Source organism: Raphanus sativus, chromosome 6, assembly GCF_000801105.2.
Source record: "Raphanus sativus cultivar WK10039 chromosome 6, ASM80110v3, whole genome shotgun sequence".
Taxonomy (NCBI): Eukaryota; Viridiplantae; Streptophyta; class Magnoliopsida; order Brassicales; family Brassicaceae; genus Raphanus; species Raphanus sativus.
This window is the reverse complement of record NC_079516.1, coordinates 33,007,198-33,021,054: the sequence shown is the minus strand read 5'-3', so window position 1 is coordinate 33,021,054 and position 13,857 is coordinate 33,007,198. Positions and strand designations below refer to the sequence as shown.

Here is a 13,857-nt window from a genome sequence, read left to right as displayed (position 1 = left end):
GTTCATAAGGAGGGGGGACAAAAGAAGATTCTTTTGATGGAGTAGCAACTTCACCATGCTTCACTGTTTTCTTCTCTTCTCCAATCTTCCCTTTACCTTTAGCTTCTACTATCTTCTCCAAGATCTCATCATTGGTCTTCTCATCTACAATCACCACATCATCATCTATGTTGATGGCCACCTCCCCACCTTGTTTCTCATCATCCTTGGTGAGAACTCTTGAAGGCAACTCTTTGCCACTCCTTAGAGTGATTGCTTTCATTGTCTCCTTTGGGTTTTGCTCAGGCTTTCCGGGAAGAGTTCCTTGTTGGCGATTGGAGTTAGAACTCATAGAGGCAAACTGATTCTCCAAAGCTCTGAACTTGTTGTTGAGCTCATTGTAGCTTCCATCAATCTTTGAGTGGATGTTCTTCAACTCATAACCAATTTGCTTCTCACTTCTTGATTGAGCTTCAAGTAGTTGCTTGAACATTGATTCCACACTTGTGTCTTTAGCCTGATGTTGAGAAGAACTTCTTTTGGGCTTGAGTAGACTGGTTTCCTTTGTTGGAGAAACCAGGAGGAGGATTTTGCTGAGGTTGATGGCTTCTTTGCTGGTTGTTCCTAAGCTGGTAACCACCTTGTTGGTTGTTGGAATAAGGTCTTTGCTGGTAGTTGTTGTACTGAAAGTTGGGCTCCTTCTTGTACCAAGTACCATTGTTGTTGATGAAGCATAACTCCTCTTGACCTTCTAACCCATCCACTTCATTAACCACAGGAGGTGCTTCTTGGTGTGGATTACCAACAAAGTTCATTTGTTCCTGTTTAGCCTTTTCTGAGATGAGAATATCCATCTTCTCTTGAAGAGATTTCATGTCTTTTCGTAGCTGCGGATCATCACCTCTGTTGGCTCTGTCATGCTCCCCACTGTAGACTGAGTCACTCTTCACCATGTTTTCAACCAGTGCCTCTGCTTCCTCTTCAGATCTACCTAAGAAGAATCCATTGCTTGCGGTGTCCAATCTTGCTATGTACTCACGTAGAGCTCCCCTGTAAAATGTACTCAACAAGCTTTCCTTAATGAAACCATGGTGTGGGCACTTAGCCTGGTAGTCATTGAATCTCTCCCATGCTTTACTAAAGCTCTCAAGGTTCTTCTTCTGGAAAGAGGAAATTTCATTCCTTAACTTAGCTGTCTGGGAGGTGGAGAAGAACTTCTCTAAGAAAGCTCTCTTGCAGTCATCCCAAGTGTTGATGGAGTCACTTGGAGTGAAGAGTCCTCTCCCATTGGTGTGCTTTATCTCCCAAAGAAAAGGGGAACAACTTGAGCTTGAAGGCATCTTCAGAAACACCATTGATCTTGGACAAGCTACAATACTAATAAAACTTGTACAAGTGATCATATGGATCTTCAGCAGCAAGGCCATGATACTTGTTGTTCTCTATGGTGTTGAGCAAGCCTGACTTGATCTCAAAGTTGTTGTTCTCCACAGGTGGTGCTCTGATTCCCAACCTATGACCATGAATGTGAGGGCGATCATAGGTTCCAATGGCGCGAGCTTGGCGCTGTGGGTGTTGTGGTCGAAGGTTGGCAGCTCCTTGACCATTTCCCTCTTGGGTAGCTCCCAAAGGGATCTCTCCATCTTGATTCTGGTTCTGATGGTGAGCCATATCGAAACCCAATCTGTTGAAATGAGCATGTTGCTCCTCTTCTCTCCTTCTTCTTGTATTCTCTCTTTCCAAAGCCCGGATGTCTGGTACTAGAGGAGTGAGGTTTGTAGTCCCTCTACTTCTCAAGTTCATACACCTGAAATGAAAAAGAAAGAGGAAAAAGCAGAGCCAATATCACAATAATAATAAAAATGAATTAGCCTCAAGCAAATGACTAAATCCCAATGTCAAAATCACAATAGAACTTGGCAACGGCGCCAATTTGATAACAGAACTTTTCAGGGTCCCTATCAAATGCAGTAGTATATGAAATGTCGAACCAATCCTAGGTGATCTCAATGCACTGAGAATACAATTCCATGCTTAATCTAAGTGCAACCCAAAAGTGAAATGAGTTTTAAACTAGAGCAATACTAAAATGCAATAAAACATACTAAAATGCAATAAAACAGTAAACTTTCTTTGATTATGAGATGGGAGAACTCATGGGTTAAGGGATCAGACTTTAGGTGATCAAGCTTTGAACTAAAGGTGGCAGCTTTCAATCAATCTACTAACCTTAGGCCTAGACACAATCCTAAGCAAACTCTATCTCTAGATGAATGCTCATTTGCTAAGATGACTCAAGCATCAAATCTCTTTGGTTGAATGTCATAAAAGCAATCATTAAAATCAAGTCTACTAGCCATCTTAACACCTTTAACAACAAATCTCTTTGGCAAAGTGTGTTAAAAGCTTAGGAGAGTTGGCTCAGACATTTCATCAAACACCTTTTGGGTGGGAAATGTCTAAAGCTCAACTTTTGAGAGGTCAACTCAAAAGATGCATTAAGAACACTCTACTAGCAAGGAAATAGATAAATCTTTACCTAAACATCTTAGATCTAGCTTAATCACTCTTAGTCTCCCTAACCCATGAATCCAAAAGTGGTATTCACTAATCACCATGATTCTTCTTAAACCCATTGAGAAGTTAAGCTTAATCATGTAAAGAAAGGAAGATAAGAACTTAAAATTACTCAAGAACACAAGAACAAGATGATGATTTGATTCAAAGAAAAGAACTTTTTCACCAAAAGGTTTATGTTTTTCAAGAGATAATAAGATAATCCAATCATTTGGGTCTAAAAAGTTTTATATGATCCTTCCAAGCCCTAATGGTTCATAATAAAAAGTCTAAAAAACCCTTAAAACATCATAAATCGCTCAAGTCAAAACACGCAGCGGTGTCGCAACCCCGCTCTACAACCCCGCTCCGGACCGATTTGCTTCGTTTCACGCTGTTAACCCGAGCGGCCTTGGTGACTCCGCTCCATACAGCCAGCTCTACCCCGCTCTAGGCTTCACACCGGTGTCACGACCCCGCTGCATGACCCCGCTCCAGCCACATTGCTCGTCTCTTCACCATAAACCCGAGCGGATATGGTTACCCGAGCGGATATCAGTTGCTGCAACACCTGATAGGGACTTATGCATGCAGAATGCAACCTAAAGATGCCTAAATCCTACTCTATATGATCAAAATGTACAAGATATCCAAGCTAAAAACATGTAAATGCACAAGATATCAATTGTATAATATCTAGATGAATACATAAAAGATGGATGTCATTGATACTTAAATTTTTTGGATATCTAAATTCATTATGTCTCTAGTTAACATTAGAGAAGGAAACTAACTTATCAAATTTATAATATTATTTGTTTTTTACTCAGAAAATTACAGGATAAATTTCTCTCCGCTAATGAAAAGCTTGATAATCACCGGATGAATCATGAATCTCTCTTTTTCTTCTTCTTCTTGAGTGTGTCTCAGTAGCAATGTACACAAGGCATTTTGTACATGAAACCTTTCTTGTTTTATATTTTCTTCCTCTGTGAATACAAATAGCTTGTGGTAATGGAAATACAAATTGGGGCAGCTCTGGGAAAGACGCGTAAACATCATTCAGTAAAGTAACTTATATTTGTATTATTTTCATGATGCCTTTTAGGCTGGTCTATACAAACATGCAGGACAATGAGTCCTTTATCTACACAGTGTATATTACTAGTATGTTATCTATTTTGCTGGCTGTGAAGTTAGAATGAGAAAAATGGTGGCTGCCGTGACTTTAAATCTCACTTCTTAAAAGTGATGATAGAAGCTGACTTGTAGCATCAAATTAGAAATTCTCTTTGTGGAACTCGAACCGTGTGGTTGTTTTTTGACTCATTTCTTGTGCTTGCTTCTTCAACTCCTTTGCCACGGTTGGTATGCCGCAGTAAAACACTCCTGCGCAATAACATAAGTCGTTTTCATATAATTTTTAGTAATGCCCTGGCCTAAAAGTATTAGAAAACATGTTCTTTCTTGTGTTTTTCCGGTGTAACTTATCGTTGTTGCAATGTTTATCATTGTATAGAATAATATTTACCGACTGTTGAATTTGGATGCTTTCTTGCTATGCTACCAAAAACTTCTTTCCAGTTGGGTCTTGCAAAATGTGTTCTCACCTGTCAAATGAATGATGTTATAGCTTGTTAGTGGTTAGGTAATATTGGGACATAATGTTGGTCTGATGATATGTAACACTCCTTCTTACTCGTGTTCCGGATAGAATATCAACTCCATGTTTGGCATGGTTCAAAGCCTGGACCATTTTTATCAAGGTTGATCTTGCATCGCCTTCATCATATACACTTGTAAGATAGTTGTGCAACTCAATCTGGCCCTGTCTCATGAAAAAGAGGAATAGATATGTTAGTATCTCATAAGCTAACTGGTGATGAGAAATTGAAGATATGTTGTTGTTTATTACTCTGAAGTCCATGTCTGATATTTCCTCCATCACTCCTCTAAACCACTCTACGGATCCTGGCTCCCTTGTGACCCAGTAGAAGTGAGCCTTCACTGCCTTTTTTTCCACTCCTTGTGTTGAAATTTGGGTTGGTGTGGTATATGAAGATGTATAGCTATTCCAGCTGAAATCTGATCTGCTGAACTCATTCAACTGTACCACATATGAAGTTATAGCTACTATAAGGTTCCTTACAAGATTTAATTTGTGGTTCACTGAATCAGACTTACTATCTGTTCATCTCTTGAATTGTTCATGAGATCCTTGAGGATACTTATGAAAGGAGTAGCGCCTATTCCCAATCCAATGAGGAGCAAGACATCATAACTTCTGTAGTCTTGTGCTGGAGCTCCATATGGACCGTCTACTAATAACTTTGGTCGGCTGCCAATGCATGAACAACAAGGCATGTTAATACAACTAAGTATGGTAATGCAAGTATGAGTAAGCAAAGAAGATGTCTTGGAGTTTACTCTTGTAAATCAATATTGCAATGGGCAGCGAATTTTGATCGGCCAATCACGCATGTTGAAAGATCTTTGCCTACAGTTAGAACTCGTTGTAGCTCCTCTGTCCAATCTCCTTGTGTTCGGATGTGAACACTGAGTTGTTCATCTCCTGGTGCAGAGGTAATAGAAAAAGGGTGCCTAGAAAGGTTTAGGTAACATCTATATATGTAAAACTCAAGATGTTTGGTAAAGATCATGAGGAGTGTGGTATCAGCACTCACCATTCAAATCTAGATATTGTTGGACATTGCAAGAATATGTACTGACCACTCTTGTACTTAAATCCAGGAGGCTTTGACATGATTATACTGAGTACTTCCCCTGGTAGCATAGAAACCTTAAGGATTTTGACAGAGTAATGGTTGGACCTACAAGCTCGTATACTTCGTTCTGCTGTATAGAGCAATAGAGGAACCGAGATGTACATCCATGTCTGAGAGGTTTTAACAGCAATACATTTAGGTTTCAAGACATTTTGACCATTTAGGTTATAAGATTAAAGGTTCTGCTTACAGTTTTCTGGTACCACTTATCAGCAAAGAAGAGTAAGGTCCCGTGCACAATGAGCATAATGTAGACAATCACAAGAAGGTGATGAGTGTACCAGAATGCGTTAAAGCCAGTTAGCCTATCAAGTGGTGCTGGTAGACTCACACGGTTTCTCCTGAAATGAGTTGATGCTAATGTGAAGGCAATGGTTGTCAAGATCACCATAGAGATCCCAGTGATTCCTTCTGCACCTGTCATCAGGTCTTTGAATGTAGGCTTTACACCATTGAAGGGAGAAGCTATCAAGGCAAAATCTTCTGGAGTTGAGTTTATAATCCGTGGAAAATCACATGCCAAATGAGTACCAGCATGAACAAGTATTCCAATCACTATAGCACAAGCAATTATCTGCAACACAAAAACAGAGGTCAAACATTGGCTGTGGCCTCCAAAATTTTTGGAAATTATAATAGACTTAGGTTCTAAATTATGAGAAAAATATATTTTTTTTTGAAATTCTTAACAAATGTTTATGGCTCCAAAATCATGAGTCTTGAAAAATAGAAAGAGAAAAGGAAGGTTGTCTTATATTATTACCTTATGGAAGTTGATGTTATCATCAAAAGGAACAAAAGCTCGAGCCCGTGATGATCTCAGCCAAGTCAAGGTGTTTCTACAGACGGGTAATAGAACCAGAGCCATGTTGAGCTTGAGAGTCTCTGCAGCTCCTTTAGCAGTGGTTAAACAATAACCCATGACCTTAAAAGCAGCTTTGTCTCTGTACTGTAAGAACTTCCAGACGAAGAGAACGGCCATGACAATGAACCATAATAACAGAACCCAGATGCGTTGCCAGTTATCTAAAACCAAACGTTGAAGCTTCTGTCTACATTTTTGGACCACATGACGAGGTTTAGTTAGATTCCGTCTTGGTGAGTTCATGCCAACACTTGCCGTGCTGAGCGGTCTACTGTAATTCATGTATGTACACTACAAGAAAACAAATAATTAACGAGGGCCATTTTCCTCGTTAATTCCTCGTAAAAGGAGGTTTACGAGGAATTAACGAGGAAAAGCCTTTCGTCGTTTTTCGTCCGTCGTAAAAAAGGATTCGTCGCCATTTCCTCGTAGTATAGCGAGGTTTCTCTTTCCTCGTAAAGACGAAGTTAATATTTCGTCGTAAGTTCCACGCCCCATTTCCTCGTAAATCACTCGCCTAATTTCCTCGTACAAACCACGTGAACCTCGCGTCGTTACTTACACGTAAGATCCTTGAAATCATATCCTCGTAAATTCGATGTAATATCCTTGAAAGGATTTCCTCGTAAAATCGATGTAGAATCGTTGAAAGGTTTTCCTCGTAAAAACCTCGAAAGCCTTTCCTCGTAAAGACCTCGAAAGACTTTCCTCGTAAAAACCTCGAAACTATTTCTTCGTAAATTTCTCGGAAACATTTTCGTCGTAAATAACTCGTAGACTTCCATTTTTCGAATTAATAAAATATTATTTGATAAATATAATAATTATTAATTTAACAAAATAAAAATATTTAAATATTGGATTTATAAATAAATTTTAAATAAAATTCACAAGCAACAAAATATTTTATATATAATTAAGTTTTGGATTTTATAATACATAAACCGAAAAAAAACTAAAAAAACTAAGGCTCGTTCATCGCCTCGTAGAATTCCTCGCTCCTCCTCGTAACATCCTCCTCGTTATGTGTGCCCGATGACTCGCCTGGAATGGGATTTTGTTGTTTCATGTTCCTCAACAAAGCTTCCCATTCCGGATTTGTGGACGCTATAACGTCGATGAAGGCTTCGAGTCCACTCACACGGCTTTTGGTCGCGCCCAGCTCGGAACGCAACTGAGTGACTTCTTCGGTCTGTCTCTGAGCATAAGATGATGTCGCTCTCGGGACATCATTGACGGAACCGATCCCCAACGTACGTCCCTTTTTCTTAGGGACAACCTTAAAAACAAAAAAATTATATTTGTTAGTTAAATTTAAAAGGGAAATTTAATCAATTAATAATTAAAAAGATATAATGTTAAAAAATTTACCTCCTCGTAAATCTTATCCACTTCAGTTGTGGATAAGGTAACTGGTAATCCGTCGCCGGACTGCTGGGTCAGCTGAGTCTGGCGCTCCTCAACCCGAGCAATTACGTTGTTGTAGATTTGCTCGGACTTGCCATCTAAAAACTGGCCCGCCTTGTTTTTGTGGGTCCGCTCGTAAAGTTCCGGAAGAGTCGGGAGACGTCCCAACTCTTTGGCCTAAAAACATTTAAGAAAATTGTTAGAAATATATTTAATTATATTAAAAATAATAATTAAATATTTAATTACGTACCATTTTCAAACGGACACCGGCATGTGGTTTTTGGCCCGTAGAGTGTAGCATCGGGCCGTTACCGTGCTCGTCTACCGTGTTACGGGCGGCAGCACAAATGTTTGCGATCCTAATGGAGTTAGGATCCTTCCAGTAACGGATGAGGCCGTCCCAAACATCCGTGGTAAGCTCAGCGGGTTTGCCACGGGTGTACCCCTTGACGATCCAGGCACCCTTCCAGTTGCAAACCGTGTCCGACAAGCGAACTTGCGCCTTTTCGTAAAACGCCTTCCTCACTCTCTCACTGACCCCGATGGACCAATGATACTTTTGCTGCAAAAAAAAATTAATAATTAGTTAATAAAAAAAAAATTAATAATTAGTTAATAAAAAAAAAATTTAATTAATAGAATTACTTACAGCGTAAATCTTGAACCACGTCTTTCGGATGTAGATCGGCGTCAATTTCCAGTTTGGATGCGCCATGGAGAAGTAACCTTTAATCGTCTCGGTTACATCTGTCGCAAGGGAATTGTCAACCCCAAACCTGGAAAAAAATGAAAATTTAAATTATTTAATGAAGTTATAAATTAAATTAATTATTTAAAAAATACACTTACCATAAAGTCCCGTCGGGTCTGTCGGGGTCTATGATTGGTAAACCAGCTCTGCCTGGCATACCAAGAATATCCTCGACAGTGTACTGCGAGAACGGAACAGTAGGTGGCACCATGAGATCGGGATGAACAGCGGCGGGGATCTCAGGAGGAGCCATCGGAGGAGGCACCGGAGGAGCCATCGGAGGAACCATCGGTTGAGCCATCGGCTGAGCCATCGGCTGAGGCTGAGCCATCGGAGGAGGAATCGGAGGGAAGAAATGCTGAGTCTCGGGAACAGACTCCTGATCTGAAGAACCTGAACCGCCGGCACCTGAAGAAGAACCTGGCGGGTCTAACTGACTACCAGGCTCACCGAATATCTCCCTGTAGTGAGCAGTAAGCATGCGCTGGCGAACCTGCAAAAATATATTTTTTTGAGATTATGATCATCAATAATTAAAAAGCTATCATCAATAATTTAAAAATCTATCTAACAAACATAAAATCCGTAAACCTATCTAAATTCTCTAAACTAACCACCTAAATTAACCACCTATCTAAATTGTCTAAACTAATAAAGGGGGCGAGGAAATTACCATTTTCGGAGGAGAGAGGAATGGGAAAGGAGTTAGAGACGAAATGGGGAGGAAGTGGAGAGGAAGTTGGGAGGAATGGACAGTGTGAGGTTTGTGAGGTTGTATATATAAGTTACGGAGGTCTCGCAATTTCCTCGTAAGTTTACGAGGAATTAAAGAGGCCCGTGTTCCTCTTTCTCGTAAAAACCTCGTAAGCTTACGAGGAAATTGCGAGGCCCGTCCCAAATTAAACGATAAATTAGCGAGGCCCGTCTTTTTGTTACTCGTAAAACCCTCGTAACATTACGAGGAAATTGCGAGGCCCGTCCCAAATAAAACGATGAAATTTCGAGGCCCGTCTTTCTGTTCCTCGTAAATGCTTCGTAAGTTACGAGTTATTAACGAGGTTATTTTCTAAACCTCTAAACTCTAAACCCCAAACCTTAAACCCCATCTTTCTTATATTCTACTTCATATATTCATAACATATCAAACCTCAAAATTTATAACCACAATTCTTTAACTTCTAATATCAATCTCTTCTTCCTAATTTAAACTTATACAAAATCAAATTATTTATTTAAATATAATCATTTGAAGATTTGAAAATATAATCTTTTGAAGATTTAAAAATATAATCTTTTGAAGATTTGAAAATATAAATCATTTGAAGATTGAAAATATAATCTTTTGAAGATTTAAAAATATAATCTTTTGAAGATTTGAAAATTATTAATGGGGTTTGGAGTTTGGGATTTAGACAAAAGAGATAAGAAAGATGGGGTTTGGGGTTTAGGGTTAGGGGTTTAGACAACATATCTCGTTAAAACCTCGTAAACCTACGAGGAAATAACGAGGAAAAAAAAAAAAAAAAAAGCCTCGTTAATTCCACGTAAGCTTACGAGGTCGTTACGACGATTTGTGCTTACGTGGAATTACCGAGGCCCGTGTATTTCTTTTTTTCTACTTTCCTCGTTATTTCGTCGTAAATTACGAGGAATTAACGAGGTTTTCTTTCTAAACCTCTAAAATCAAAAACCCCAAACCACAAACACCATCTTTCCTATCTTCTACTCTTCATATTCCAATTCCAAACCTCAATCCTTTATTTTTCATTCAAAACCTCAACCTCAATATTCTTAACATTTCAAACCTCAAAATTTATAATCACAATTCTTTAAATTCTAATATCAATCTCTTCTTCCTAATTTAACTTATACAAAATCAAATATTTATTTAAATATAATCATTTGAAGATTTGAAAATATAATCATTTGAAGATTTGAAAATATAATCTTTTGAAGATTTAAAAATATAATCTTTTGAAGATTTGAATATAATCATTTGAAGATTTGAAAATATAATCTTTTTGAAGATTTAAAAATATAATCTTTTGAAGATTTGAAATTATTAATGGGGTTTGGAGTTTGGGATTTAGACAAAAGAGATAAGAAAGATGGGGTTTGGGGTTTAGGGTTTAGGGGTTTAGACAACATATCTCGTTAAAAACTCGTAAACCTACGAGGAAATAACGAGGAATAAAAAAAAAAAATAAGCCTCGTTAATTCCACGTAAGCTTACGAGGTCGTTACGACGTTTTGTGCTTACGTGGAATTAACGAGGCCCGTGTATTTTTTTTTTTCTACTTTCCTCGTTATTTCGTCGTAAATTACGAGGAATTAACGAGGTTTTCTTTCTAAACCTCTAAAATCAAAAACCCCAAACCACAAACACCATCTTTCCTATCTTCTACTCTTCATATTCCAATCCCAAACCTCAATCTTTATTTTTCATTCAAAACCTCAAACTCAATTTTTTTTTTTTATAATCGAATCACATGCATTAAGTCTGAAATCAATCATATTAAAACACAAATACATCAATCAGATACATTTTCGTCATCACTAGAAACATCATCATTTTCATTAAACTCGTCTTCAACAGCTTCATCTGTGCCATCGTCGGTAAGATCTTCATACTCATGATTATGCGGATCAATGAGAAGAATGTCATCAATTTGTTGTTCAGGTTCCTCGACTTCATTTATCTGTTCTTCTTGCAATGGTGGTTCCCAAGAATGTCATCAATTTGTTCTTCTTCCAATATGGCAACTCCCAAAATATACTCTTCTTGTGCCAGTTGGTGATGAACACCGTAAGAATCAGGCATATTAGGGGGAACATGCCAATTACCACCACGAGGAACTGTTTCCAAAACTCCATAGTAATCGAGTTGCTTTTCAGTTTCTTCTCCAGTTAAATATGGAGGAGGAGTGTCTCTCACAACCCTTTTGTGCCTAAACAATGTCTTGTTTCTTCGGTACGGGATGGCCAATGGGAAGAATCTACGATGACAATCGAACCAACTTGTCTTCCTCCCATTCTTCAGTTGAAACGCATCTGTCGCTCCATTACAATATGGACAAGCTAATCTCCCATGTGTAGTCCATCCCGACAACATCCCATAGGCAGGAAAGTCACTTATGGTCCACAAAGCATCGCTCGCATCGTGAAAATTCGTCTTCGTTGAGCAGTCATACGTCCTCTTCCCCTGTTGACCACAAATCCTTCAACTCTTTTATCAGTGGTTGCAGGAAACATCCAGCGACCTTTTAGGATGTTTCGGACCAGGTATTAATATGGTCAAGAATAGCAACTCCCGTTGCATGCACATCTCCGGTGGCAGGTTGTATGGCGTAAGAAAGACTGGCCACAATGAATATTGTCTCCCTGACATTCCGAATGGACTAAATCCATCTGTGCATAATCCGAGATACACATTCCGGATATTGCTAGCGAATTCCGGATATACTTTGTTAAAATGTTTCCAGGCTCTTGCATCTGATGGATGTGTCATCTCACCATCCGTCTGAGTATGCTCGGCATGCCATCTCATCTTTCCAGCAGTCTGCTCTGATTGGTACAATCTTTTCAATCTGTCTGTATTGGTAGGTACCACATCCTTTGGTACGGTACCCTATTACGTCCCCGTCCTTGCGGCTTGAATCGTGGCTTCTTGCAGAATCGACATTCTTCTCTTCTCTCTTACTCTCTTTGCATTCTCCAGTTGATCATGCAGTTGTCGATGCAAACATCTATCATCTCCGAAGGCAACCCAAGACTATACACCAGTTTCTGAATCTCATAATAAGAATCAGCAGACACATTGTCTTCCGGCAAATACTCTTTGAACAAGTCTGCCCATTCATTCATGCAACTTTCCGGTAGATTGTGATCAGTTTTAATATTCATCATTCTAGCAGCCAACGACAATTTAGAGAGACCTTCTCTACAACCACTGTAAAGTGGTTGATTCGCCGCATTTAACATTTCATAAAACTTTTTGCATCTATGTTAGGTTCTTCATCTTCATCATGAGCTACAAATGCATCAGTTACCATATCATGAACCCTATCAAAATCTACCATCTGCTCCTCCTGATGGTAACTAGGTTCATTATGCAAATGAAGAGCAACCGTTCTTCCTGAAAATTGCTATTACTACTACTAGCTTCATTCTGATCATAATTATTATAACCTTCTCCATGTTGAAACCAGATATAGTAATTTGGCGTGAAACCTCTATTTATTTAAATGCTTCCAAACATTTTCACGATTTTGCCAATTTTCGAATTGTTGCATTTCCGACATGGACAGAACATCTTACCGCTTTCTAGGGCGAGCGGTGTGGAATCTGCTTGATGCATAAATGTCTCCAGTCCCGCAATGTATTCTTTCGTCACTCTCCCGTTAGCATCTCTATGCATATACATCCACCTCCGCAACTCGTAGACATTCCCAGAGCCTGACATTTTTTTCCTTTCACGTTTTTCTTTTTTTTTCTTGTTGGTGTGTTTTAAAATGATGTTGAAACTTCCATATTTATAGAAAAATTTCTTGAATCTGGTAGTTGAATTTTGACGCTGAAGTTTTGCGATGAATTGCGAGGAAAGGTAGGTAGCAAAAAAAACGTGCTTTAAAATTCTTCGTTAAGTTCACGTATATCATTTCCTCGTAAAGGTGACGTAAATTTACGTTGATTTAACGAGGAAATTATATTTCCAGTTTCCTCGTAAGATAATGCAAGCTTTACGTGGTTTTGACGAGGAAAATGTATTTCCTCGTAAAGACCACGTAAAGTTACGTGGCTTTACGACGAAATGTTATCTTCGTTAGTTTAGAGAAAATAACGAGGTTTATTTCTTTCGTTGTAAATTCCTCGTAAGTTCCTCGTACATTTACGAGGATTATATTTCCTCGTTAACTTTCCTCGCCAAAATGCTGTTTTCTTGTAGTGGTATCTCTTTGGAGTAAGAGTGTCTCGAGTTGCCATAACTGAAAACAACATGAATGGTCGTTGATATAGTGTTTTTGAAGAGTAAAAGTATATCGTATGTTGTTTTACTTTGTTTTATTACCTCGATGTATCCAAAATTCTCTGGATCAAGTTCTTCCATGATCAGAGATGCGTACTCTTCTGCTTGTTCCTTGAGTTTTGATAACTTGTTTGCTGATGCGCTTAGCATTAAAGCTGTGTTTCAAAGGGTAAAACGTTATTTAGGATCATTAAATTGTTTTAAATCTAGTGTTGCGTTTGCCATCTATATGTTAAAAGAAATCAAGATTACTTCTTTGATTTCTTCTTTGGTGATCCTCCATCTTCATTTCTATCAGCCCTGTAATAAAATAGGAAGAAATTTTTGTTAATCAGAACACCGAGAACTTGACAGCATATTTATATAAACGAAATAATAATTACCCAACACCTATACAGCAAAAAAATGTTTCATAAAACTGACAGATAACTGAAAAATTGCTGTTGAAAATAAATGTTGGTAAAAAGAACATTTTGGTTAAAAA

At 38.5% G+C, this 13,857-nt stretch overlaps 2 protein-coding genes and 1 non-coding gene across 3 annotated transcripts; 1 reads left to right on the top strand and 2 right to left on the bottom strand.

Moving 5' to 3' along the window:
• Positions 1–1,062: 1,062 nt before the first annotated feature.
• On the top strand, positions 1,063–1,169 carry LOC130497216 (small nucleolar RNA R71). Its single transcript, XR_008936226.1, has one exon. It is a non-coding gene; the product is annotated as a small nucleolar RNA R71 (small nucleolar RNA).
• A 2,645-nt stretch (positions 1,170–3,814) lies between these two features.
• LOC108808420 (respiratory burst oxidase homolog protein E) lies at positions 3,815–6,303 on the bottom strand. Its single transcript, XM_056987278.1, has 8 exons — positions 6,085–6,303; positions 5,512–5,895; positions 5,220–5,431; positions 4,720–4,873; positions 4,451–4,642; positions 4,235–4,363; positions 4,067–4,145; positions 3,815–3,924 (listed from the first exon to the last, which is right to left on the bottom strand). The coding sequence occupies exons 1-8, from the start codon at positions 6,301–6,303 to the stop codon at positions 3,815–3,817; spliced, it is 1,479 nt and encodes a 492-aa protein (XP_056843258.1).
• Positions 6,304–7,072: 769 nt separating this feature from the next.
• On the bottom strand, positions 7,073–9,185 carry LOC130496825 (uncharacterized). The gene is made up of 6 exons (XM_056989347.1): positions 9,021–9,185; positions 8,446–8,840; positions 8,246–8,372; positions 7,847–8,158; positions 7,558–7,770; positions 7,073–7,465 (listed from the first exon to the last, which is right to left on the bottom strand). Exons 1-6 carry the CDS (start codon positions 9,021–9,023, stop codon positions 7,151–7,153), a joined length of 1,365 nt encoding a protein of 454 aa, XP_056845327.1. The 5' UTR covers positions 9,024–9,185; the 3' UTR covers positions 7,073–7,150.
• Between the last annotated feature and the right edge of the window lie 4,672 nt (positions 9,186–13,857).

Excerpts from the sequence above, each read along its gene's own strand:
- LOC108808420 (XM_056987278.1), bottom strand. The coding sequence starts at position 6,303 with ATGGCCGTTCTCTTCGTCTGGAAGTTCTTACAGTACAGAGACAAAGCT. Across the intron at positions 4,643-4,719 it reads ATTCAAGAGATGAACAGATA|TTGAATGAGTTCAGCAGATC; the intron begins GTAAGTCTGATT and ends TATGTGGTACAG. Across the intron at positions 4,364-4,450 it reads TATCAGACATGGACTTCAGA|GGCCAGATTGAGTTGCACAA; the intron begins GTAATAAACAAC and ends TTCATGAGACAG.
- LOC130496825 (XM_056989347.1), bottom strand. Across the intron at positions 8,373-8,445 it reads AGACCCGACGGGACTTTATG|GTTTGGGGTTGACAATTCCC; the intron begins GTAAGTGTATTT and ends ATTTTTTTCCAG. Across the intron at positions 7,466-7,557 it reads TGGATAAGATTTACGAGGAG|GTTGTCCCTAAGAAAAAGGG; the intron begins GTAAATTTTTTA and ends TTTGTTTTTAAG.